General features: G+C 36.4%; 1 protein-coding gene across 4 annotated transcripts; it reads left to right on the top strand.

Annotated features, from left to right (window-relative positions):
- The first annotated feature begins 238 nt into the window (after window positions 1-238).
- On the top strand, window positions 239-27577 carry LOC127969067 (glycerol-3-phosphate acyltransferase 1, mitochondrial). Of its 4 annotated transcripts, none has more exons than XM_052570681.1 (22): window positions 250-422; window positions 7784-7915; window positions 8778-8897; window positions 8980-9053; window positions 9595-9618; window positions 9745-9858; window positions 9965-10114; window positions 10636-10735; window positions 11005-11141; window positions 12706-12805; window positions 15395-15607; window positions 16483-16596; window positions 16685-16770; window positions 16886-17001; window positions 17724-17794; window positions 17902-18166; window positions 18881-19029; window positions 20632-20709; window positions 23638-23769; window positions 23961-24150; window positions 24402-24460; window positions 24888-27577. In XM_052570681.1, the coding sequence occupies exons 2-22, from the start codon at window positions 7817-7819 to the stop codon at window positions 25002-25004; spliced, it is 2508 nt and encodes an 835-aa protein (XP_052426641.1). In that variant the 5' UTR covers window positions 250-422; window positions 7784-7816; the 3' UTR covers window positions 25005-27577. The 4 variants fall into 4 exon arrangements, with proteins under 4 accessions (XP_052426644.1, XP_052426641.1, XP_052426642.1 ...); XM_052570682.1 differs by lacking the exon at window positions 250-422 and adding an exon at window positions 792-948; XM_052570683.1 differs by lacking the exon at window positions 250-422 and adding an exon at window positions 945-1064.
- The last annotated feature ends 136 nt before the right edge of the window (window positions 27578-27713 follow it).

The following is a 27713-nucleotide window of genomic DNA, read 5'->3' as shown; positions in this document are numbered from 1 at the left end:
ACTCAACTGTGGTGGAAACAGATCCCATACAAACGTTTTTTTTTTTTATGTATTATTGTTGCTATTATTATTTTATTATTATTATTATTATTTTGCAAGGTGCTGGAAAAAATCTATACTTAACAATTTATATAAATTTACATAGGAACTTCACAATTCCCGTTTGAGGTATGACTCAATTTATGTAAATGCCTCTTCAAGTACATTAACCTCACTATCACAACCTGACCCCTAGTGGCTCTACACAGAGTTACAGCACTGCCGTGACAGCGTTGGGCAGCTCAGCTGTCATACATCTTTCCCCTCAAGTGCTGAGCTGGTTGTGTAGTGGGCAGTTTCAAGGACGAGTGCTGGTTTCCAGTATCGTTACGCAAAAGACGTCAATTTCATCAGTGATGGCGCAACAAAGGCATTTTATTGAGGTAAAAATTTCCACGTTGTATACCACGTTTTATCCCAGGATTCCGTTTCGTTTTGATGCACGGTGAAGGTGGGCGCATGCTTTGGTTAGCAAGCTAGCATAGGAGAAAGGGGCAGCTCAATGAGCCCAAAGCAGCCAACCGGCGAAACCATATGACTTTAAATCTAAATTAAAATGTATGATTTTGGGGGGGTTGATCGCTTACAGTCAGTGTTGTTATCGGTCTTAAACTAATTTCAAATAAAACCTTAAGTAACGTTAACTGTTTAACGTTAACCCCGTGTTTAATTAAAACAAACGTTTCTCTAAACTGTTTGCCAATGCAGTACTTTCAGGGCGAAACGTCCTGACTCTGCGTGCGGCTCAAGAGATAAAACTGTTCTTGGCAGTTTGCTCGAGCTCAACGTGGTTGAGTTGACAAAGACTCAGTCAGTCAGACTAGCATGCAGCTACAGTAGCGAGAGAAAGGACATCCGCGGAGAAGCGTGCATTCAGAAACTGCGTTCAAGGCGCGAATACGGTACAACGTAAGGCCTGCAACTCTCAACATCTTAAGTATTTTTTAACAAATGTTCCGTGAAAGGTGCTTAACCTTCAGAAGATGGCCGATGATCGACCTTTAGGAGGTCAGACAGACAAGAATGTGAGCTGTTTTATCTATTAATTTTTCATAGGTTTTGCCATTTACTACCACCCTGTATTTTTTCCTGTAGTTAACATTAAATAGACATCAAAATTAAATATACATAATGTATACTTTAAAAACTTATATTAATGTAATCTGAAAAATGAACTCAACAGTAAAATCTGTGCCTTAATGGTAATAGAGCCTAACAGATCCAGAAGCTTTCACTTAGGTTAATGAAACTGATGTCACAACAGTTTGACATTTGTCCTTGGATCTTTAAAAGGGGGCACACATATTGTATATTGACACAGTACCTTTGACGTTTGGTCTTACCAGTTTTATTTGATGATTTGTACATGCTTGATAAAACTATTAAAAGTTTTAATAGTATTAATAATAGTATTAATAGCCCTTCTCCATAGTGCATTCTTTTGAAATTAGGGGTGTGCACGGATAGTCGAACATTCGTTCTGCTCTAATTATTCGATAAATAAAAATTATATTCAAATTTCTTTAAAAAATATAAATAAATGAAACAATAAAACCTAATTTGGTCACTTTCTGTGATTCTCCATGGCATATTTGAAGATGTATGCAAGCAAAAAAATAATGAATGAATGAATTAGGGGCCGTTCACATATCCCGCCTAAAAAACGCGCTCGGGCAGTTGCACCCCTGAGGCGTCTGCCGTTTCTAAGCAACAATGACGCGCTCTCTCCATTAAGACGCGGAAATTTCAGCAAAGGATAAATGGATTTGCAGCTCTAAAAATCGCTTTGCAGTAGCTCTGCTACTAAATTTATTTCAAAATGGCAATCCATATACAGCTATGATCAGCTGTTCCTTCATCTTGGCTGAGCTTTCAACGTTGTTATGGGAAAGGATGAAGCTGAACCGGCGCATCGCACCGCGTGCGCATCACAACCAGGTCGCTTCCATTATGAGCGAGCATACCGCGCGCCTACATTGGAAATAATGAACTTGAGCGCGCAAAAGACGCAATATGTGAACGGGCCCTAAGAACTGCGGTCTTCTACAGTACTTCAAATATGCCGTGGAGAGTCACAGAAAGTGACGGAATTCAAGAACATTTTTGCGGCATCCCTCAAGCAACGAATAAACTAAACAGCTAACTTGGAAAATGCAGTGAAAACTCCTCTTCTCGCGTCTGCCTCAGACCCTTGGCACAAACATCTCAGTTTTATCGATGAAAACATAAGAGAAGTAAGAATTTTTTTTTTTGAACATTATCAGAACTTTTTCCTTGATGCGAGTGGTGCGGATGCAGCTGCTGTCACCAACGATGAAGAGGATGCAATGCCCGCTCATCTGAAAAATGCTGAGCCAGTTCTTCAGCGATGATTACAGAGAGTCCAGCCGAGACGAGTGGGAACAGTTCTTGCTGGAGCCATGTATTCCATCAGATGAGGATCCCATTCAGTGGTGAAACGAAAACACGAAGCGCTTCACAAAACTTATTCGCTTAGCACACCCTTATTTGTGAGTCCCGCCAACGTCCGTGCCGTCAGAGCGTGTTTTCTCCACAGCCGGCCTTATTGTTAAGCTGACTTTACCCCGTATTTCTTAACAAGAACATGTAAAACAATAGAAAAAGAAGCAAAAAGATTTGCTGACAGTTTAAAAGTTTCAAAGTTAAGTGTAGGCTGCGTTCTACAATAGCTTAATTGCTGCAGGCTGCTTTGCGTATTTTCTTTGTTCACTTTTTTTTTTTTTTGCTTTTAATCTGTACTTTTGTTTGTTTGCACGCATTGTTAAATGTTTTCAGCTACAAAACACGATGTGTAATGTTCAAGCTTATTGTGTGTAAGCTTGTTCAAAATGACGGAAACAATAAATGTTGCTGAAAAATAACGTCTGTCTCATAAACTTAATTAAAATAACCATTCTCCGCAACCGAATATTTGAGCACAAAAAACGAATATTCGAATATTTGTTTTTTTTTTTGTGCTCAAATATTCGAATGTGATATTTGCGGAAAACATCCCATCCCAAGTTGAAATGTACTTTTTCTAGTCACTCTCATGGAAAGAAAAAAATCTATACAACCTATAAATGCTAAATAACATTTAAATAGCAAATTTGGTATGTATACTACTTTAAATGAATGCACATTAACTAAACATTATGAAGCTTATACTATTGAAACTTAGACTAATAATGTTATTTTGGATTCTATTTTTTTATTAATTAAATTAATTTGTTTAATTTAAGTGTGACACTTAAAGCATGAAATGAAAAAAAATATCCTATCGATTTTCTAAATGCATGTTATAGATCTTGTTGCCAGTTAAAAATGTGTTGACCTTATGTTCAATCAGAATGTCATAATTGGATCTTCTGGTGAAAACTTCAAACTTTTCTCTGGTGACGAATGATGGACATCTCATTTAGTCTGCACAAACCTGCCTCATCAAGTTCGCGTTTATCGTGGCTCGTCATTGCCTTTGTGTGTGTGCACATACTTGGTCTTTTTTTTCTTCTTGTTTTATAGTTCAGATGAACAGATTGCGAGACAGATTAACCCACTGCCCTGCATTGCTGCTGGATTTACTCATCAGATTCGATTATGTTTAAAAGCTAGTGGCAGCTACTCTGGCTTACGGCACCGTTGACATGGAGTGTGTGTGTGTGTGTGTGTTGAAAGTGAAGATGCCTGTTTTTTTACTCCATAACCAACTGTAAGGAAAAATGCTCGAATCCACAATAAAAACAGTAAGATGCAAAGCTCTAGTATGGTACAGTAGGTAACCTTATTTGGCAAATATGATTTATAGGAACATTGACATTTTAAAGTAGTGAAGGATTGCTTTAAAAATGTAGATCATACAGCATTATTTTCAGACAGGGCCCATTCAGCAACTTTTAAAAAGTTTCACAGGGCAATTTTTCACTTTGTCTCTGTGAGCAGGTCTCCTCTCTGTGGGCTTTGACCTCCAGCCACGCTTTCTCAGAAAACATTGTCGTCTTTTCTCCTTTCTCATCAGTGTTTTGTTCTGGTCGCCTATTGGTGTAGACCACATCAGGCAATGCAGGCAGGGCTTCCCGAGTTCAATGAACTCTCGTTTAGCAGCTGCATTGTGGATTGCCGTACACCTCTCTCTTTCTCTTTCTCCCCAGGCTCGTTCAGCATGTGCTCTGCGTCTTGCTTGGGATTGTTATCCATTTGTGAGCCCGTCTTTTCCTCCCTCCCTCCTGCCAGCTTGGTTTGCTCCAGTCATTCATTCAAAGACCCACTCTTCTGCTGACCCACTTCCACTCTAATGAGAGCATGTGATTGAGTCATCTTAATTACATTACTGTCAACCAAGAACTATAGGCAAAAGTGATTAAAGTAGATTATGATTGGAATATTAAACAATGAGTTTTCAAGCAGTTGGTAACCACTTTTTTTTTGGGGGGGGGGGGGATATTTAAGGCATGGTTATGCCCAAACATACATAGTTACAGGCTGATATTACAATTTTCTAAAAGTTTATTAGTGTTCTTTTTAACAGTCTATTAGATAATCAACTGTGCGTGCTATTTTTACACTTGGATTACTTTGCTGTCATCTAATGCTCACTTAAAATTAATGTAACAAACACTTGTAATTTTAAAGAGTTAAATGATTGTTGAATCTGTGAATGTGAAAATCTAGATGCATGTTCTGTTAGATGCCAAATTAAGATCTGCATATACACATAATGAAGTAGAGCATGCATATAATTTCTATTGTAGCCATTGACATTTTGACCTATTGCAATAAAGCAATAATCAAAAACATTTTTTCTATCCATGACGCATTAAAAAATTCAAGAATGTGGCCTCAGTGTGTTCTAGAAATGGTCTAAACTGTCCCACTGCGCTTTCTGTAATGCCCTTGTGTGCTGCTGATGGAGTGTTTTGAAGAAGTGCAGTCACAGAGGAAATAAGAATAGACCATAATAATAGACAACTGTAAACTGTGTTAGACCACAAGAGGAAATGAAAGGCAGAGCCTTTAAACATCATGTCTAATTTATTGATAATTTATGAAGTTCCTCCATCTCGCCTTGTGCTTTTATGCCACAACTAGGGATGTCAAATTTCGATTATTTCCATGATCGATCATCGTTTAAATTAACGATCAATTAATCGATTAATCGTTAACCATAATACTGCAAAATGCATCTATTGCAGGCACACAGTCAGCGGTATGACAGGATGTGCAAAAGCCACACACACACACACAAAACGCTTTCTCACTTGAATTAAAGAGGTTTTAGTCTGAATAAAATGATGCTAGTAGCAGGATTATAAAATGAATAGATGCGATTATGATCATTTGATAAAATGAAGAGAGCGCGCCATACTTTTGATGTCATTTTACTTTGTTGACAGTTTCCAATCCCGCACGGAGAACGCTGAACGCGCATCTTTAAATGGTTTTGTGGTGCTCGTTGTTGTATTTTAAAGCACAATTGCAATGTTTTCAACTGACATTATTGTATAAAATTATCCGAAATGTGGAGCGCGTGTGACTGCGCTGCACATTAAGTGAACTACATCGGCGCTGCTGCACCAAAACACAGTTGCTCACATTAATTTGATCCTGCTGGATTCGGTCCTAGAAATCTGTCCCAGATTTTTAAAAATCCGGCATACAGCGCATTAGATCGTGACAGTGCATGCGTGCAGACGAGGATGAGCGAGCGCGGCTTTGGCTAGATTTATTTGGAGGTTATTGCTCATGTCTCATTCGGCACAAATCGAAATGTTTCCATATTCGCAATGTATTTGAATGTTAAACTATTTTTTATAATGTAAACTAGGCTTGTACTTAACACGCATTCGCATATAGACGGAAAAGATGATCCTCTTCATATGAGCAAAAACGTCCTTGGCATAACAGCAGAGTGGACCGGTATACTACGGTCTATTTAAACTGAATGCTCCAGGAATGTGTCGGTCACAGCGCCTATTAATCGCAGTTTTGAATCCAGCAATTATTTATTTAGAAATGATAAGATCTGATTATGACAAGTGTGGTATAAAAGCTTTGTTTATTAGAGGAATAATAGGTTAACTGGAAAATGTTAGATCGCGACCATGCTTTTGGACCCCATAGTCTTCATTTACGCGGCTTTGTTCTGGTTTGCCGGTTGGTCACGAATTTCCACAAATTCAGTATATTTAGGCATCGTTTCTTTTCCTAAATCTTCATAGTCTAACCCTCTAATTTCCCAGGTTTATTTTATTATCTTTCGCTTTTAATAACTGTTTTCGCATCTCTTACTGTGGTAAACATGGGAAGGGAAATTAAAGATTTCATGAATTAAGAATTCGTTCGATTTATTAATTTGTTCCCTTATTTCACTTAAATCATGGGTTATTTAGGGAACAAAATTAATGAAACATGGACAATTGCCACATTAATAATTCGTAGGAATGAATTAACAAGTTGTAGGAATGAATAGACTACCTGTCCTGTCACTGTGTCCCGCAGCCCTGCAAAGCGCACGATATAAAACAGTTATCTGATGAAATGATTAGTAACTACATTTCTATTGCATTTAATGTTGAAGAACTTTTATGTTGTTTCTATTTTAATGTACTTTAAAGTTTAAATCACATTAAAAGCTTAATTTGTACATTGTGAATGAATGATGATGCTTTTATATATCGTCACCGTCACTCACAGCCGCTCGCACGTGTTGAGTGCGCATGAGCCGCACGCAGCCCAACATTGAATCGGTTAACCGACCATCAATAGCCTTAATCGATTGCATCTCTTATCGACAATTAATCGATCATCGATTAATCGTTGACATCCCTAGCCACAACCAATTGTTAGTCAGAAGACAGACATATGTAAGTTTCAAATATCTTTCTTATGCATGTGCAGATCTCTCATGTGGTTTTCAAAGGGTACATTCTGCACCCTTGATTTGGCACAAGCTTTTTTTCCACAGCTCATCTTCCATAAATATACTGCTTTGCTGGAGCACAACACCGTTTGGTTTTGCTGTGACTACCACCCTTCCAGTTTACCTCTGACCTGAACAGCTGCAATATATTGTGTGCTTCATCAGCCGATTTTTATTTCGGTTTTCCGCAGGCGGGAGGCCGACCGTAGCGGTGCCTTTAACATGACACCAGAGAGTAGACACTCTCATTCACGGGTCAGCAAATCAGCAGATAAAAACAAGAGATTATGTAGCCGCAGGTCACCCAGGACATTATGATAGAGATGCAGAGGTAAGAAGAGCAACCGTGTCTTCTTACTTCACACGTGTGCTCGGTTTTGGCAACTGTGAGGTTAGCTGACGGTGTCTCGTGTGTTTTGAGCTGTTGTCAAGCCTGATGGTTTTCTTTCAGGATCGTAGACTGAGTCATTATGCGCTGATCTTTGAACAAGCTCTGCTCGTTTTGTTGGCTTTCTTCTTGAAATATTTGTCGGGATGATCAGCTCACCTGAAACCACCGCAGCAGGTTTGGCCAACCTTATTTGTTTGCTGTGATTGGCTGAGACGCATCGTCTGACATTCCTGGTATTCATCTGCAGCTGAGCTGGAGGTGCCGTGTCGAATAGAAGGCACAATGGTTTCACATTCTAGCTTTCTGTGGAATATTTTTCTGGCTGCGGTGATCTATTGTGAAAAAAGCTGTAACCAGAGCTTGTCCTGCTTTGAGCTACATCACAGAGGGCAGCAATGGACCTCTGCTTATTCTCTGTTTTTCTTTCCTTCCCACAGTTTTGTTGTTGATGTGTGCTTTGAAGAGAGGTGATGGATGTCCACATGGTTCTGGGGGGTCCAGATAACATTCTCCTGGCCAATAATCCTGACGCAGGAAGTGATTGTCTGAAGCATCCCTGTGAGGACCAGGTGAGTATGGAGAAACTAGGGCATACCCAAGAAAGCATCACTGTTGTTGCTTATGCTAAAAAGATTCTAACAAACACTTAACCTTAAGTATTAAATCTTGTTCTGTGCTGTTTGTGCTGCAGACTTGAATGATACCTCAAATAATGAGGCCTGTTAAGGAGATTTTATGATCTTACCTGCGTTTATAACCTCACTGACAATAAAAACAATCCAAAATCCCATAGACGTACAGTAAAGGAGGGATTTGAAACATGCCAAGGATTAAAATGTTATTGAGATTTAAGTGGTGTAGGTTATTTTGACTTGGGCCAGTAAGGAACCACTCAAAAAAAAAAAAAAAAAAAAAAAAAAGATTTCATTTGAAAAACGGCCATTCGCTCTTTTTTCCTCCTATGTATTTGTTTACTTACTTCAACGACTGTAATTTTTATTTATTTCCCACATTCTTGGAAAACCTGAATAAATGAGGGAATAATAAAAAAAACAATTTTTTTTAAATAACTGGAATTCTAAAATTAGATTATTATTACTTTCATTATATAAAATATTTGATTCAATTTTTCAATGCATTACCACCCTGTTAAATAATAATAAAGTAAAAAACTAAACAAAACAAAAAAAACAAGCAGATTTGTCATAACCGTAGAAGTACCAGAAATGTCAACTGAAAAAGAAAAGCAATTGAAAGACAATATTTTACAACTTTTATTTATGTAAGTTAATATTATTTTTACAATTAAAGTTGTAAAAAAGTTGTTAGTTCATGATAACGAATACATAACTAATGTCAACAAATGGAACGTTTTTGGAAGGTTAGGTTGCAGTGATCTTTTGTACAATACAGATTGTATTTGTCATGTAGGACAGAAGCTCCAGCCCGTCTGTCCTTCGTTCTGTGACCACCACGTGGAAGGAGGGTCTGCTAAACAGGAAGCGACCGTTTGTTGGAAGATGCTGTCACTCATGCACACCCCTGAGTCAGGTTAGTTTGTTGAAGCTTTGGCATATTGAACGAATGCACATGTGTAGGAAACATTTGTAGTTACTACAGTTATGTGTTCCAGGAGAGGCTGTTCAATCCCAGCATCCCTTCACTAGGGCTCCGTAATGTGATTTACATCAATGAAACGCACACAAGGTAAACCTCAACCTCTTGTGACTATAGACCTGACACCTATGAATACATGACTCATTATTTATCATAAGAATGCTCACATTGCTTAGTTTCTTGCTGTATAGTATAATTCATTAACCTAGTTTAGTTTGCGATACGCCATTAATACCATAGTTGGGCAGATGTAGTTTCCCCACCAAATGACCCGCCGTGTGTTTACATTTAAATGTCAAATAGAAGGTTGTAGGTTCCTATGAGGAGTGGAAAGTCAGGAAATAAATTATTAACACTGTTTGTCAGGGGATATTATGTACCTAGATCACATGTCAAGGACCAAAGGTGGTCTGAGCTGTTACTGCCACTCAGGGGAGGAAGTGGACCGTACGTAATTCAGCAGGAATAATTTGATATTGCCTATCAGCATGAAGACTTATACCAAATGGCTCCAAAAATTGGACAAAAAAAAAAGAACTGTTGAAAAAATAATTGAGTCAATGAAATCAGTCTGATCCAGAAACAATTTATTAAGGTTTTTCATGATTTTATCTAATTTCATGTTCTGTAGAAGGAGCAACATGAGAATGAGTTGGTAAATAATGACAGAATTCTTAATTTTTTGTTGAAATATTCTGAGTTAAATATACTATACATACTATACATTAATACTTCTCTAACACGTTCCATACTTGGCTGTCTTTTATTTTGTATATTGCAGGCACCGAGGTTGGCTTGCACGGAGACTGAGTTATGTGCTGTTTGTCCTGGAGAGAGATGTCCGTAAAGACATGTTTGCTCGCAATGTGGTGGAGAATGTGCTTAACAACAGCAGGTACCACGTGTTTAAAAGCAAGGAACAAGTGCAATGTAAAAATCAGTTTTTAGGCTGCAGGAATGCATCACAGCATCTGGATTGACTGTGAGTGTTGTTGCTGTAGGCTGGAAAGTGCTATTGTGGAGGTCGCGTCCGAGGGTGCTAGCGCAGATGCAGAGTCTGGAGTGGATTCCAGAGCTGTCAGTAAAGTTAGACGGAAGGCTAGAGGATTCCTGCAGGATATGGTTGCCAACATCTCACCTGCCTTCATCAGGTACAGTTTTTATGTAATGAAAAGCTACTATTTTTAAAAGGACAACTACAACTGAAGAATCTAAATGCAAAGAAACAGCGCACAACCGCTGATGACGGAAACTAAACTTTAGCAATCCAGGGCTGTCAGTCAGTCTCTGTGGCCCTGCCCTATGCAATGTGCATTGCGTTAGCAGTGCAAAAGGTTGTGGGTTCGATTCCCAGGGAATTGTTAGCCTGAATGCACTGTAAGTCGCTTTGGATAAAAGTGTCTGCTAAATGCATGAATTTAATGTGACCCCACACTGCGTGAGAATCACAACGGCAGGCCTAGTGAGAATGACTTGGTTTAAAGGGGATATAAATATTAGCTGTCTGTGTATTTTATCATGGTAGGGTGGTTGTGTTCACACACTGACAACACACATTTATCCAAACACCATGTAAAAGTGGATTTTGCATAATGGGTGCCCTTAATACAGATTTGTATATTATATATTAGAAACAAATCCTAAATCTTCTCTTTCTCTTGGTCTCTATCAGATTAACAGGATGGGTGTTGTTGAAATTGTTTAATGGATTCTTCTGGAGCATTCAGATCCATAAAGGTCAGCTGGAGATGGTGAAGAAAGCTGCAACTGAGGTCAGACATCTACATCCAACCCAATTTGGGCATTTCTTCTCATCTGCACTACCACACATACTGTAGCTACTCCCAAAACAGCCATAGATCAGACCATCAGTTGTCAAACTCACTTATTACAAGAAGATAAATAGTTAAATAACAAGCAATGTCTATCCACCACTTTTTTTTTAGGTATATTTAATGTTATATAATGGGTGGAAAATAACAGGTGTAGATATATACAGTTATCTTGAATTATAACAAACATTTTATTGTGTGTCTTCCAGTACAATGTTCCCCTGGTCTTCCTTCCTGTTCACAAGTCCCACATAGACTACCTGCTCATCACCTTCATTCTGTTCTGTCACAACATCAAAGCCCCTCACATCGCAGCTGGCAACAACCTTAGCATCCCCATCTTAAGGTACAAAGTCATGATGATCTTACCATAAATATATATATATATATATATATATATATATATACATACACACACACACACACACACACACACACACACTGTACGGACTAAAAGTTTGGACACATTACTATTTTTAATGTGTTTGAAAGAAGTTTCTTCTGTTCATCAAGCCTGCATTTATTTGATCAAAAATACAGAAAAAAACTAATATTGTGAAATATTATTACAACTTAAAATAATAGTTTTCTGTTTGAATATACTTTAACCTGTTAAATGTCACTCCGTCCCGTATACGGGACGCCTACGTTGACTATACTATATTAAAATCAAATTTAATCTAATCTTGACAAACTATATATCGTTGGAAAGGTCTAAGACTCCCAAATATATATTATACCAATATTTTTTGTTAAAAATTATGTAGGAAAAGTAAAAGATCAGTTTATGAGTTCACCCTCAGAAATCTACATTACAAAAGGAGCTTTGACCTTTGTTTAAAAAAAAGACTTCCTTGTTGCCTTTTTCTTTATCACATTTTAGAAATCATCAGAAGTTATATATCACTTGAAAACATAAAATCTCAAAATTCATCCTTTAAAACCCATTTTAAAATCAGACATTGCATTACCATGTAAATGGCACATCAAAATCATGTTACAAAATGTTTTCAGTCATGAATTATAAAAATTTAGGTTTGTATCATGCACATTCAAGTCTATCTTCAAAAACGTGAGTGACCGTTAACAGGTTAAAAAAATAATTGATTCCTGTGATGCAAAGCTGAATTTTCAGCATCATTACTCCAGCCTTCAGTGTCACATGTAACATCCAGTCCATCACATGATCATTTAGAAATCATTCTAATATTCTGATTTGTTATGAGTATTGGAAACAGTTCTGTCTAATATATTTGATGAATAAAAGGTTAAAAATAACTGCATTTATTTAAAAAAAATTATAATAATATATATTCTAATAATATATTTTCTTTACTATCACTTTTTATCAATTTAACACATCCTTGCTGAATAAATGTATTGATTTTATTTTAAAAAAAGAAAGAAAAAAAATTACTGACCCCAAATGACTGACCAGTAGTGTATATTGGTATTACAAAATATATTTAAAAACATAGCTTCTTTTTTTTTTTTTTTTTTTTTACTTTTTATTCATCAGAGTATCCTAAAAAAGTATCACATGTTCTGAAAAAATATTAAGCAGCAGAACTGTTTCTAAAGGATCATGTGATAATGATCCTAAAAATTCAGCTTTGCATCACAGAAATAAATGATAATTTAAAGTATAATGCATTTAAAAAATAGATTTTAAATTGTAATAATATATCACAATATTACATTTTTTTCTGTATTTTTGATCAAATAAATGCAGGTTTGATGAGCAGAAGAAACTTAAAAAAAAAAAACATAAAAAATAGTAATGTTTCCAAACTATATATATATAAGATATAAGATATAAGATACAAAGATATAAGATCTAAAGATATACATAGTATAGGCAAACTGATAAATGAATATAACACAGGTATTTATACATTGTACTTCCTCAGCACACTGATACGGAAACTTGGAGGATTTTTCATTCGTCGTAAACTGGATGAGACTTCAGACGGGAAGAAGGATGTGTTATACAGAACACTGTTACATGCAGTAAGTTTACAGAGATTTCATATCAGTGTGTTTGTATAGTGGTGTTACGTTTCAAATCATCAGCCCACGGTGAAAACATGGCAAGGAAATTACCGAAGGGAAAAAACCTTCCTCTGCAAATCCTCCTCTGCTATTACCATAAGTGCGCATACATTACTGTTCAAAACTTGCTCTTTATTTCAGAGAAAATTGCTTGGAGTTTTAGTTTGGTTACTTTGCAAACGTAAACTGCATGTAGTAGCTGTGTGTGGGAAAGGTTAGGGCGGCCCCTTAGTAGTTGAACAGAAGACCTTAGTCGATCAAAATTTCACTTAATTGCTGAAAAAAAGATTCCACAGGAAGTGGCAAAGTCATGCAGTATGTGAAGGACAGATTGCTAACAGCTGGTCTGTGTGATAATTAGGGGTGTAACGGTACACAGAAATCACGGTTCGTTACATACCTCGGTTTTAAAGTCACGGTTCAGTTCATTTTCGGTACAGTAAGGTAAAGAAATGCAAACATTAAATTGCAGGTTGTTACTATAAACTTTTTTTAACAATTTGTTTAAATTTTTTTAAATATACTTTTTAATAAAATATATATAAAATAAAAAAAGAATAATAAATAAAATACTTCTGCAAAGTTCTCCACTAAATAAAATAATCTGTCTCAAAACAATATCATATAATAAAATATAATGAAAAATATAAATAAATAACTGATTACAGTGCAGCATTACCAATCCCAGCTTGTAGGTCTGCTCATATATATATATATATATACATATATATATATATATATATATATACATATATATATATATATATATATATATATACATATATATATATATATATATACATATATATACATATATATATATACATATATATACATATATATATATATATATATATATATATATATATATATATATATATATATATATATATATATATATATATAAAAACCTTTCCAAAGTGTAAAGTGCAGCATCAACAGTTTCAGTTTTTAGACCTGCTCAGATTTCATTATTGCGTTGGACCGATCGGAATTAAGAGCAAAGGTCTGTTTAAATGCCGACGGGAGCTGCGTTTGAATTACAATCGTTTTTTTCCTAGTTGTAATGATGTTCACACTCGCGTGATGCCTTTTGAAAACCTTAGGCCGGTGACACACTGGCATATTGCACCTGTTAAACATAGTCTATTTTGCAGTCAATACTATTGACGGTGTCCTTTATCAGTAGGCTTTATATTTATGCTCGACATGAAGTAGAGATATTGTTGTCGTGAAGACAAGATCCTGGTCTGTCAGCGGTCTCCCTCTATGTCACCTACAGCAGCAGCAGCGCGCCAGGCATGATTCTGGTGTGTAAAGACACAAAAAACGCGAAGCAGGTGTTACGCAACTGACACGCAGCAGAAACGCCACGCTAGAGCCCACGCAGCTCGTGTGTCACCGGCCTTAGAATCAGCTGCAGGGCGGAATTTGCACTGAACGCGGAGACTTCCGCCACTTAATGTGTTCGTTTGGAAACACAAAAATGTAGCTATGTTCCGCAAACAAAATATTACATTCAGTCATTCGGTACACACGTGCACCGTACAGAAAGGTACGAATACACGTACTGTTACACCCCTAGTGGTAATAAAAGTACATTGGTCAGGAAACGCAAACTTTCATTACGATCATTATCCTCAAATGTGGATTATCATCTGAAACTTCTAAGTAGCAACAGAGTGTGGAAGATGAACACTTTTGAATTCCACAACTTCTACTCATAGAGATAAGAGTAATACAGCTTTCAAATCTGTAAAATGTATACTTTTTATTTGTGTGCACTCACAACAAGCATAACAAAACTTTGTGCTTTTGTAAAATAATAAAAGCAAGTGGGCACTTTCTGCCTTTAAGTCCCTGTGAATGGAGCACATCCTAAAAAAATAAATAACTGTAAGCCTCACAGATATGAAAAATATATCTATAGAAAATGTCTATTTTTAAAAGAACTAATTCAAATGGAAAACAAATACTTTTAGATTATGTAAGCTGTTAAACGGTGCACGTCCACTGCAGAAAATACAGAAGACACTTATGAATGGATTTATTATTAAGCTTATTATTTGCTTTTTTCTGACACATTCATAAGCATTATTTTTGCTAGTGTTCTTTATGTGTACGATTGAGTGCTGATAGTCTAAAGGCAATTAAAGGCTCATTTAATTATATGTTTTTTTTATATATAAACGTGCCTTTAGTTGACTAATCACTTAAAAGGAACGTCTACTAGTCGACCAGAAAAATCTTTTTGATGGGCAGCCCTTGGTTAGGATATTATCTTGTGAGCGACAGATCTGCTTTAGTGCTTAAGTTAAAATGACATATTGATTGTCATTGCAGCGACTGTAGAGAGGCTTGTGATTTGAGGTGGCTGTCACAGGAAGCTGATGGATTTCTCCTGCATTATTCATGCTGTCTCCTGTTGAGCACACATTACCACAATGGGCTGCTTTAATTACAGGGAATTTACAAAGGGAGGGAGATGGATCTTAAGAATTGTAATATTCGTTGTGGGTTATTCTTCTGTTTTCCTCTCAATTTCAGTACACGGAAGAGTTGTTGCGGCAGCAGCAGTTTTTGGAGGTGTATTTAGAGGGCACACGCTCTCGCAGTGGGAAGCCATCTCCAGCACATGCCGGCATGCTTTCAATCGTAGTTGACGCACTCTGTGCCAACAGCATCCCTGATGTTCTGATCGTGCCTGTAGGCATCTCTTATGACCGCATTATAGAGGGAAACTACAACAGTGAGCAGCTGGTATGTGGTGACATCCAACAGAAAGTCGTTAAGTTCACTCATATTGGCACTCATAGTTCATCAAAAACAGACACAAAATGTATATGTGTATGTGTGTGTGTTATATATATATATATATATAAAAAAGATTAGTTGAAGGTTTTTTTTTTTTTTTTTTTTTTTTTTATATAACCATTATATGTTCCATTATAGATTATGGTATTTTTATTTTAGTGCAATTTGTCTCTTTTTTTAGAAAAAAATAAAATCTCAGAGATTTAAAAAAAATATATATTTTATGGAACACGCACAGGTTTTTTTTTTATTATTATGTTGCATTTTTTACATAATATTAATGATAGCCATTATTGTTTTTATTGTTACTAATATAGTAATACAAATTGGTGATGACAACTGAATATCCCAATATAACTGATATAATTGTGCTTTTTCTTTTTTTTTTGTGCAACTCTTTTCATAAGCCGATGTTCATTCTATGCACCTTTTTTCTAAAAACGGTTATATTTGTGTTCACTGCCAAATATTCTTGGTCACATTTTATTTTGAGTTCCAATTCTCTCTATTAACAAACTATTAACTAATAACTATTGCCTCTATAACCTTCTAATTTGTTGCTTATTAATAGTTAGTTATGTAGTTGGTAAGTTAAGGTATTGGGTAGGGTTAGAGATGTAGAATATGGTTATGCAGTATACGGCTTTATAAGAACTAATAAACAGCCAATGTTTAATAATAGGCATGCTAATAAACATCTAGTTAATAGTGAGAATTGATCTCTATACTAAAGTGTTACAAAGTTTTTTTTATTTTTATTATTCTATTCAAATTCTATCATCAGGCTTTGGTTAATGTTCCCGCTGTTCTCCTCACTTCAGGGCAAACCTAAGAAGAATGAGAGTCTTTGGGGAATAGCCTGTGGTGTGTTTAGGATGCTCCGGAAGAATTACGGCTGTGTGCGTGTGGATTTCACACAGCCCTTCTCTCTGAAGGTCAGAGGTGCTCATCTGTTTTTAGATTGACTGAACACATAGTGGATCTCTCCCCTAATGTCTGGCTTTTTCTTATCCATTGCTTTAGGAGTACCTGGACTCACAGCGCAGTCGCCATCTCCAGGCGTCTCTCACGCTGGAGCAGATCCTTCTCCCCACCATCATCGCTGCACAGTACGGCCTTTAGACTGCCAGCAACCAACATAATCATGTGGACTGCTGTTCATTGGTATGTAGAAAGATGTATGCAGCTAATGGGATTATGTTCAATGATGTTTTTTCTTTGCAGACCTGATCAGGCTGTTTTTAATGGAGGAAATGAGGATCATCTGAATTCTAGAGACCTGTCAGATGAGCCCTGGAGGAGGCAGGTCATCGCTAACCTGGCCAAGCACGTTCTCTTCAGTAAGGGCACTTAAACGGCCATGATACATGAATACTTTCTTAGGCACTGGGGAATTTATGAAGCCCTGGGGGTGTTGGATAGGGGAAAATCGCTGTTTATATGTGGTCAGCAGTTGTATAATGAAAAATGACTGCTCATTTATCATCTGCCTGGACAACTTGCTTATATATCATGGCCTACAGAATCGCTGACATACAAAATAAAAAACTGAGTAATGGACTAATTGTTTTAAAGTTATCTTGTTTTTTGGGTCAGATATGTTCCAGTCTCTTTTCTAATTGTTTGAATGGCCTGTTTGTGCTGATTTATGAGGACAGGAGGTGAGAGGATCGGCAGTCTGAGGTGGAATTGCAGCTTGCTTTTAAATGTTTAATATAGACACTGCCATGAACCCGGGTTTCTGCTCCAAAGTCACCTTTTTCCTTCATACAGCACAGGCAGTTATGAATTTAAATAGTGTCCTGTCATTTCCCTTCATCAGAGAATATAAGGGTGTTATAATTTAACCAGTCTTTGAGCCACAGGTTTATAATTCTGTCTAAGGTCCTCTCCCAAATGGTTGTTTATGTGTGTCTCTACATATTAAGACTGTATTTTGACATTGAAAAATGGCAACTTCATCCATGAGGGTCAGATTTTTTGGCATCACTTGCAGCTTTGGCTCAGTTAAACCACTTCCATGGTCTGTCAGTCTGATTACTGCCTTCTGTGTTTCCTGTAGCCGCCAGCAAGTCATCTGCAATCATGTCCACTCATATCGTAGCCTGTCTCCTCCTGTATCGGCACAGACAGGTAAGAACCGTCCTCACTTCTTATGCAGGACACATCATGGCAGCCCTTCTTTCATTGGTTCATTTATTGGTTTATAATCTTCCTAACACATGTTTGCGATGGGACAGGGTGTACTGCTGTCTAAACTGGTGGAGGATTTCTTCAATATGAAAGAAGAGATCTTGTCCCGGGACTTCGACCTGGGTTTTTCTGGGAACTCCGAGGACGTGGTCATGCATGCGCTCAGCCTTCTGGGAAACTGTGTGAATGTCACCAGCACCAACAGGAACACGGAGTTCATCATAGCCCCTAACTACACTGTACCTGCACTCTTTGAGCTCAATTTCTACAGCAACGGCCTTTTCCACGTCTTCATTGCTGATGCCATTATAGGTATAAGATCTAAGATCCCACAAGTCATAATTTAAATATCTTTATAACTACTTTATACATGCATGTTTGTATTTGAAATGTCAGTTTAATTCTGTCTAATATTTTCACTGATATTGGTCTTAGCTATTGAGGTTTTGGTATTGTGACCTTAAAACACACACACATAGACATTCAAGTTGAGGTGGGCTATATGACCAAAATCTTATGTCACTATATGAGTAATTTTATTTCACGGTAACGATATAACTCACAGTATTGTTGATTTTGCATTTATGATTTCACATTTTTGATACCATAGAAATTTAATATTTCTTGTCACCTGTCACCTTAAAAAAGATAAAAATAAATCTAGCTCACTGAAGACAAGTAAACAGTCAAAGACTAAATAAGAATAAGAAACTAATAAGCAATAAGATAAAAATATATATATGCGCCTATATAACGAAATGAGTTCTGTTTGCTGCTGATTGCATTTCAACAGTTTAAAATCACTTGTCTACCGCTTAATCTTGTCTACTTGGATATCGCCCAACCCTAATACCCCCCCCCATACACATACACACACACACACACACATTGGATGCATACATTTTTTGACAGAGATTGATTACTGTTAATGATTACATGTTTCTTGTCAAAAATTGCACTTAGTAATGTAATTTAAACTATATTAGAATGAGATTCTGTAACTCTATGCATATGTATGTGTGCTAGCTTGCAGCTCGCTGGCCCTGTTGAAAGAGCAATCTGCAGCTTCAGTGAGTGAGCAGAATTCTTCATCCACGCTGCTCAGCCAGGAGAGACTGATCCGCAGAGCTGCAGGCCTCTCCCACTTTCTGTCCAATGAGGTGGCAGTAGCGCTGGTACGCCCCCACACCACTGTCCCATAAGCAGCACCACCATCTAGTGGATTATTATAATATCAAGCAAAACTTGCTGACATGCAACATTTGACAACATAGAGTAACATTTAAAATGACAATTGTAGCAATCCCTTGGATTTGAAAGCCTCGACTGCTGAGCAAGTTTCCCTTAAATTCAACACGACAATGCGATGTATTCAAACAGCATCTTTACTGAAGTGACTTACAACACCCCGCTGCACCGTGAAAACTGAGTTAACACATACAAATGACAAAATTTATAATTCAAGCATAAACGTTGCATGAATAAGCATCAAAACGTGTATTCATACCTGTATTACAGTCAACATACGCTCACCAAGGAATGCGAATCAGATATAATAATCCTTTCGTCATAATCAGACACGTCTCAAGTTCACTTCAAAATGATGCAAAGTATTAAATCCACATTAAAACAATGTAGACTAAAACAGTCAGTGTCTCACATTCATGTCCGCCTGCCATCTTATCAGGTTTACAATATCAGCACAAGTATTTGCAATTTCCCTGAAAGGCTTTTCATATGTCTGCACAGGAATTACTCCAATGCATATTTTAGAACAACATGACTAAGCTGATTGAGAACAGTTTGATCTCTTGAAGTGAATATTTATCACATAGCTAATCGCATTTTACTTTCATTTTCTTATATATATATATATATATATATATATATATATATATATATATATATATATATATAAATATAAATATATATATATATATAAATATATAAAATGATACATTAACGCTTGTCTGCTTGCCCGGGACAAGTGGATTTTGTGGAGGGGCAAGTGTAAGTGAATTTTACTTGCCCGACCAGACAAGTTAACCTGATCAAAATTTTAATGAACAATATTAAATACAATAACAGCACCGAAACTTTGTTGAGAATGATTCTTATTTTATTACTTTCAGTGTAAACCGTGACTAATGTTTTGATAGAATCAAGGTCTCGTCAGATGAGGCTCGTGCTGCCTGACTGATTCGCGGAGAAATCAAAACTAGATGTGCAACAGACCACACAGGGCTCAACTCCTGGTGGTGTGATGTTGCATATATTATATAGAATATTCATTTTTTTTCTACCGCAGTATGTTTGTTCATGTTTCTTTCTTTGTGTGTGCTGTTGCACTTCTGTCGGACTTCTGAGTCCAGTCTGAGGCTCAAGAGTCTATTAGTCACTGTTTTTTTTTTTTTTTTAAAGCATAGTTTGTTATTCATGTTATTTTACGTTATTGTTGGTCTTCTTTATTAAAGTGTGTGGATAATAATATTAATATTTTGTTAATCCGTAAAATAAATATCATAGGCAAAAGGGCAAATGTTAAAAATATGCTGATTAAAGTAATACCTGAATGATTGTTTTGTTAATTGTTCTGAAAATAATGTCACTACATAAAAAATATTTAGAGTCCTAATAGTTAACAAACCAACAACCATAGATAAATAAATGAATAAATAAATATTTATTTATTTATTTATTTCCTATTAATGTAATTTAACAAAAACTGTGTAAAAGAAATTAATTTGAGTGTTTTTTGTTGACTTTATTCTCTATAGCCTTGTCAGACGCTGTACCAAGTCTTCCATGATGCTATCACCAGGTTAATCGAGTACGGTGTGCTCATTGTTGCTGAGGTAAGCTGTGTCCGCTCTTATTTAACTTATTTCTCATTTGAGACTTTTGCGGTTAACATGATTGGGTTTTAGGTAAATTCCTGGAGAACATATGATCTAATTATTGCCAATTCATTACTGACTTTCTGAATGAGAGTGAGTACTGTAGAGTAGAGTAGGAGTGTTAAATAATTTGATGCGGGCGTGGATGATTCTACATCGATTATAGCCTTCTGACATCATTTTAAAGAAAACACCTTTTAAAGATGCCACTGTCTATGATGCAATCAGTCATAATCAAACAAAAAAAAAATGCTGAGGGGAAAAAGAAAACACGTATTTGCTTGTCTTAACAGTTGTATTTTTTTATTATAAATTTGTAATTATTTAAAAAAGTAGCCTATGGAAGTAAAATAATGACATATGTCTTTGAAATAAAAAAGCATGCTGAATAACACTAACTGAAAAAATCATGCATCGCATTAACAGTACTTGCATTTTAATGCCTTGTATTTCCAGGGCTTGCATTTTTAGGTCCTGAAATTTAACATAGTTGTTCATTTAAACTGTGAATCTTTCAATTCAAAATATTTCACACACCTTTTCATAATTAAAAGATCAATAATTCATATTCACATTCCAGAATTCATTTCCAAAATATTCAGGCAGTTTAAAAATGCAAATTTCGGTCCATTTTATTTCACTTTCCTAATTTGCTTCCACAAATTCGGTGGTTAAAATTCAGCAGATAATTTGCCCTTTCACATCCGGGAGCTGCAGGAATAGCAGTAGAGCACCGATGCATGATCTCCATCTTTCAGTCGCTCACCAGCAGGTGGTGCAAGCGGCTGTTGATTAAGACCAAAGCAACAGGTGGATTAAGTAAGACAGTTACAAAAACTGATCTGCAGAAATGGAGCAGGCGCTAAGTAGAAGTTTTGATTATTGGGGCATGTGGAAGAGCTGATTGTGTATGTTTATTTCAACATCTTTGCTGTTACCTGTAGCCTACAAGTAAGCAGCATTCTCTACCACAAAGGAGATTACAATGGTGTTTTACCCAACCCTGAAGTACAGAACTAACATTACATCTAAGGAAGTCATATATTGCTCTCGGTTGTTTAGTTTTTGTAACTTTGTGTCATGGTTTTGAGACGCTGTGCTGTAATACTGGGGATCCCCTCACGTCACACTCCAGGATTCCCCAATGACGAATAACGTTCCTCGATCAATTAATACTGTGATGTAAGACCTCAGATCTCAGAATACACTATGTTTGATTATGCAATCTATATACAGGCAAGCAAATGAGGTCAAAAGAATGCAACGCGCTGCATTTTCTTTACAATTGATTTCCATTACCACTGATCTATGAAGGCAACAGTCCCACAGAGATATCAATACCATGATTAGTTTTAACAATATGCAACCACTTTATATTAACATAAAAAAATGAGTTAAAATCAATTTAGGTATATTAATTCTGAAAATTTAAACTGAAGAAATGATTTGACGTGCTACCGCACCCAAGGGACCGTCTGACAATTCCACTGACTTGGTTAAAAGGTCCAATGTGTTTTAATTAAAACTGTCAAATTCTAAATCTACAGGTGAGATTTTGCCAATACCTCCCTTAATGTAGGTAAAGTATAGAATTATTTACATATCCCTGGAAAGGGTTTTTCATGTTCCAACAGTTGCAGTACATTGCTAGATACAAGACTGACTTACTACAGGTTAGATTTAGCTAATATCTCCCTTACATTACGTACAGTACATACATTTCTTAAAAAAAAAAAAAAAAAACTATTTACCCAAAGGGATTTTTTCATGTTTCACAGGTTGTAGTACGTTGTTAGTTTTATAATGATTGTAAATTGTGTAGTGTATGTGCCATTCACAATTATAAAAAAAAAAAAAAAAAAACTGTAAGACCCTAAAAGGGATTTTTCATTTTCCAAGGGTTGTATTATAAAATATTGATGTACTTTATGTACAGCAAGGGAGGTATTAGCAGAAATGTACCTATAGTATGTCAATCTAGTAACCTGGAAAGTACTACAACCTTTGGGGGGAAAAAAATGGTTAAAATTAAAAAAGAATTATGTGAATTACAGTAATTTCTTATGAATTATTATATACTGTATTTACAGTGAGGCAGATATTGGCAAAATCTAAACTGTAGCCAGTCAGTCTGGTCACTGGTAACATACTAGTAACATATAACATTTTGAATCAAGTTTTTTAAGTATTGTAATTTTTCTTTAAAAATATTTGTGTAGTGTCCATACATAGGGAAGTAAATGTCTTTAACAGATTTCTGAGGGAAACCGCGTGAAACCTTGAGCGTTCATTCATATTTTACATCTGCTAAACTGTCTATATAGTTTGCATAATCAAAAATGAAGTGTATTCTGAGATCTGAGGTCTTATATCACAGTATTAATTGATTGAGGAGAAATCTGCCTGTCGAATATTATACATCGCATTTTTAAAACGGTTGAATATTTTGGAAGTGAATTCTGGAATGTGAATATGAATTATTGATTTTTTTTAATTATGAAAAGGTGTGTGAAATATTTTTTCAGTTAGTGCTATTCAGCATCCTTTTTGTTTCAAAGACATATGTCATTATTTTACTTCCATAGTAGCCTGCTTGTATAATTTACTAAAAATGCACAAAATAAATTGTTTTAAAAATAAAAAAACCATGATGCGTTGTGTAATCGAATCATTGACATGATGATCATGATTCGAATCGTGAAACCTTTGATGGTTCACCCCTCTACTGTACACACCAGCTTTGCTTTATTGAAATATGCACTACACATTAAAAAAATTATTGTACCTAATGTTTTATTGTTTATAGGTCAGTCATTAATTAACCATAATAATCAATACTAATTATTTTAGAAAAATATTTTATTGAAAATTCTTTCTTGTTTTCAGGAGGACCAGGAGGAGTTGAGCCCTTCTGAGGAGCCTTGGCCCAAGAAGTTTCCAGAGGCTCTTGCTTGGCGAAGCGATGAAGAAGACGAAGACAGTGACTTTGGAGATGAACAAAGAGACCGTTACCTGAAGGTCTAAAACTTATCAATCTACAAAAGCATGAAAAAACCGTTCCTTTGTAGAATGATGTTCCAGCAGCCCACTACAAAACCGATGCAGAGTTTCCCCACTATTTTTAAACCCCCTACATCAAACGTCCCAGTAGAAATATTGCCATTACATGTTATTAAATCCTAATGTGCTTTTATTTTATTTTATTTTAGGTGAGCCCATCAGCTGAGCACCAGGAATTTTATACTTTTCTGCAGAGGATTCTCACTCCGGTGATGGAGGCCTACAGTGGCGCAGCTATCTTTGTACACAGCCTGGGGTCGCCCATGTCAGAACGAGAATATACGCATAAGCTTTTCAAGTACCTTCTGACAAGAACAGAACGAGGAGTGGCTTCATATGGTAAGCCACTGGCACTTTCCATTTCTCTGTTAAAGCTTTTTTTACCTCTCCCACCATAACCAAAACCCAAAACAAAGTATTCCCCTCAACTGTTCTTTCCTCTTAGTGTCACCGTTATTTTTATGATTGTTATTTTTATCCATTTTGCCATTACTCATTCTTGTCCAGTATTCACAGTTATTTTAAAGTTCTGTATATATGAATGTATTGATATAGATGACACTGATTATGTGCTTTTTTTTTTTCCTTAGGAGAAAGTGCTACACACCACCTTGTAAAGAATACAGTGAGAACATTTAAAGAGTTGGGGGTGAGAGAGAACTCTTGACATTTGCACCTAAAGGTCTAAACTTTAATAAGAACGCCTACAAGTGGGCATGAATTCAAAAGTCGTGTTCAGATGTGACAATGCACGTGTTTCTCATCCTCCATTTATTGCACCATCAATGCAGTCGTCACTTATTTTCAGTGAATAACAACTTGAAATTTAAATCTGTTCATATGACTGCAGAAATTGCAATGCAATGCACTTTCCTTTTTATACTCATTTTCTATTTTTAATAAGTGAAAATGAAACTGTGAAACTGAAAGACATTTTTGAAAACCTAACCCATTGGTGTAAATGCACAAAAACATTAATTGAATGTGCACATACTACTCTTTCCTCTCCTTTTTTTTTCTTTCTGAAGAACTTTCTGTGCAAGTACTGACAGAAGCATGTTTTATGTGTTTCCCAGGTGCTTAAAGAGAGACGAGAGGGTGGTGTGTGCCGTCTGGAGCTGAGCAGCACTTTCTTACCTCAGGCCAACAGGAACAAACTCCTGCAGTACATTCTGGGTTTCAGTCTGCTGTAAGACATAAGGACCATCTTCACGGCTGCGCGGCTTTCCACCCCACTCAAGGGCTTTTTACTGGCTAATCATGACTGTCAAAGGTGCTACACTAAGTAAAGCTTTACCTGGAAGTGCCTTCATACTAGACTTAAGTTCGTCTTCCTTTCACTGTAAACCTTCCACTTCCACACTACTCAATACTCTAGCATTCTCTCAGCCCTTTCTTTTACTAAAAGCTTCCATTCACACAAAACCGTACCCGTTCTGCCAGTGAAAGCCCTTGGTTTATATGCCGTTTTTAACTCCCGATCAATACATGAGGTCAGTTTCAGATTTAGCAAACACATCACTGGGATGACATTTAAAAAAGGGCATTTGACTTTCTTTTTAACCACTATTACTGTCATGTAATAGACATGTAATAGACAATACTGAGCATGTACAGAAAAAGAGATTAGAATGATAAAGGCGATTGTGTGGAGCATCTTTTGATAATAAGTGAATGACATAATTGAAAATGTGACTCATTTTTGAAAACCATGCAGCGAGTATTTACTGAGAAATTTGAGCCTTTAATGTTCGAATCATGTAGTTTAGGTCATGTTTATTAACTTAGTCACGACACTTGGGTGCAATTGGATGTCCATGAATGATAGTTACAACTATAATATTGTGTAATGCAGCAAACAGTAGAAACATGTAATGGTTTTAGCAGGCCTTGAGGATCACGTGGGGGAAACATGAGCTTGAATGCTTCTTCTCTGCTGACCCTTACAAGATATGTTTGTAATATTTGGAGGAGGTTCTCTTGCTGCCAAGCACTTTAATTCCCTCCTCAGTTACTTCTATATTTTATTCTGGAGTTAAGATCCTTGGCAGCGAGTCATCTGTACTGTGAGCGTGTGTGCATGTGTGCAATATGTTTAGTATGTGAATTAAAACTGTATTTATGCCACAAATCTGTCTCAAAGCACAATATAACCAGAAAGGCGTGTTGCCTTCATAACCTCTGGAATATTGTGTATGTTGTGGAATATATCAAGAGCCTGGGAGCAGGGAAAGTTAAGGATACGTTGTAATGTCCCGAAACTACAATTGACCTAATCTTCATTCCATTTTTATCATCTGCTCATTAGAAGCCTCTTCTGCTGATTTATCATTTCCAACTTTGTTTGTGATGTGTTTTGCATTGTCCCGGCCTTAACGCCATGCTTGTTTTGACAAGTTGTTAAAGAAAACTCCTTTGTGTGTCAGCGATTGACCTGTTTTTACTGTGCAAGAATGTAGTTGGAAGGCATTTACACTTTGCGTAGGCTACTGGGAGACTTTGATTAAAAAAAGGATACAGGGTGTTCCCACGATCACGGAAACATTTGAAAGGATCCAGGTATTCCAAGGCTGCGAGCTCCAGGGCTTGGGAAGTTGTGGAAATTCTCTTCATTGCATATCGATTTAGTTATGCTCAGCTCAAAAAAAAACAAAAAAAAAAAAAAAAGAAATCTTTTCCAGTACTCTTAGGCTGCGTTCCAGTTTGTTTAGTTTTTTTTAATGCCTTGCACAGTCCCAAACTTCCCTCTGCCTCATTTACTCGGATGTACGTCATTGATTATGTTGCATGAGTGCCCACTTCTGGCGGAATCCTTGCAATGTGCTGAATTTGATCACTTAGAATCCGCTGTGGAGTTGGTTTATTGTTTACATTTTTCCCGTACAAATTTGTTTGCTGCAGCATTCTATATGTATATAGGAATGCTTAGACTGTTATAAATTGTGTAGCATTGTGGTCTTTGGAGTGGCCTGATGGGTGCATATAAAGCAGACTTGATCCCTCAAAATTGAGGGGTCGAGGGTCTGTCCATATTAATTTCTCTCGTCCACTTAAAAAAATTTAAACGCACTTCAAAATTCCAGAAGGTATTCTCCCGAGGGAAGTTCTTAGGAAAGTTTGCATGTCTAAATGTGGAGAGGAACGCAGCCTTGAACTACAGGAAAATTGGAGGATATTCATTGGTCAAAACATGTGGGAGCCTTGGTAGAATATATAAGCTTATCTATGTCACGACTTATGATAGCAGCTCAAATTGCTAAATTGAATATTAGATTAGAAGCGAGTGTTTTTGCGACTGAATAAAAGCTGTTAAGGTTTGTAAAGTTACACACAAGGAATATTTTTGCAGTTTGCACAAAATAGTTCTCTTTGTGTCAATAAGGCCGCAAATATCCAGGTTTAAATGGCAATAAAACATCTGTTTTGCTACTTAATAAATGCTGTTCAGTAAACGCCACATACTTCCTGTAATTTGAATCGGTTGGGATTATTCCACATTTTAAAAATAATATCATGTTGCATTATGAACTGATTTTTTTTTTCTCAAATAATGAATTAAGAAACATTAAAAAGCTGATATTATTTGTTATTCATTTGAAATTAGTAACGCAAGTTAAAGCGCATTGCATCGTGAGATGCTTCATGCCGAATAAGTTTTCTCAATGCTTATTTACATAGCTGAATTAATGCTGCTCTGTGGCTGCTCATAATTCTGTATAAAGATGTAATGCAGAATAAAAGTCAGATTATGCCTGCTTTGACCCACCTCAGTTGTATACAATTGTCATTTTTGTGTAAATGCATTTATGCCACCTATGAGTGGAATCAGACACCTAAATGTCACTACAGAAACACTTCAATGCTGCCTCTGCAATGTAAATTTGGCATTATGTGGTATAATT

Source organism: Carassius gibelio, chromosome B12 (genome assembly GCF_023724105.1).
Source record: "Carassius gibelio isolate Cgi1373 ecotype wild population from Czech Republic chromosome B12, carGib1.2-hapl.c, whole genome shotgun sequence".
Lineage (NCBI taxonomy): Eukaryota > Metazoa > Chordata > Actinopteri > Cypriniformes > Cyprinidae > Carassius > Carassius gibelio.
This window is presented reverse-complemented; position numbering and strand designations above follow the sequence as displayed.

Coding starts and splice junctions, on each gene's coding strand:
- LOC127969067 (XM_052570681.1), top strand. CDS start 7,817: ATGGATGTCCACATGGTTCTGGGGGGTCCAGATAACATTCTCCTGGCC. Junction 8,898..8,979: donor CATGCACACCCCTGAGTCAG/GTTAGTTTGTTG, acceptor TATGTGTTCCAG/GAGAGGCTGTTCAATCCCAG. Junction 10,736..11,004: donor TGAAGAAAGCTGCAACTGAG/GTCAGACATCTA, acceptor TGTGTCTTCCAG/TACAATGTTCCCCTGGTCTT.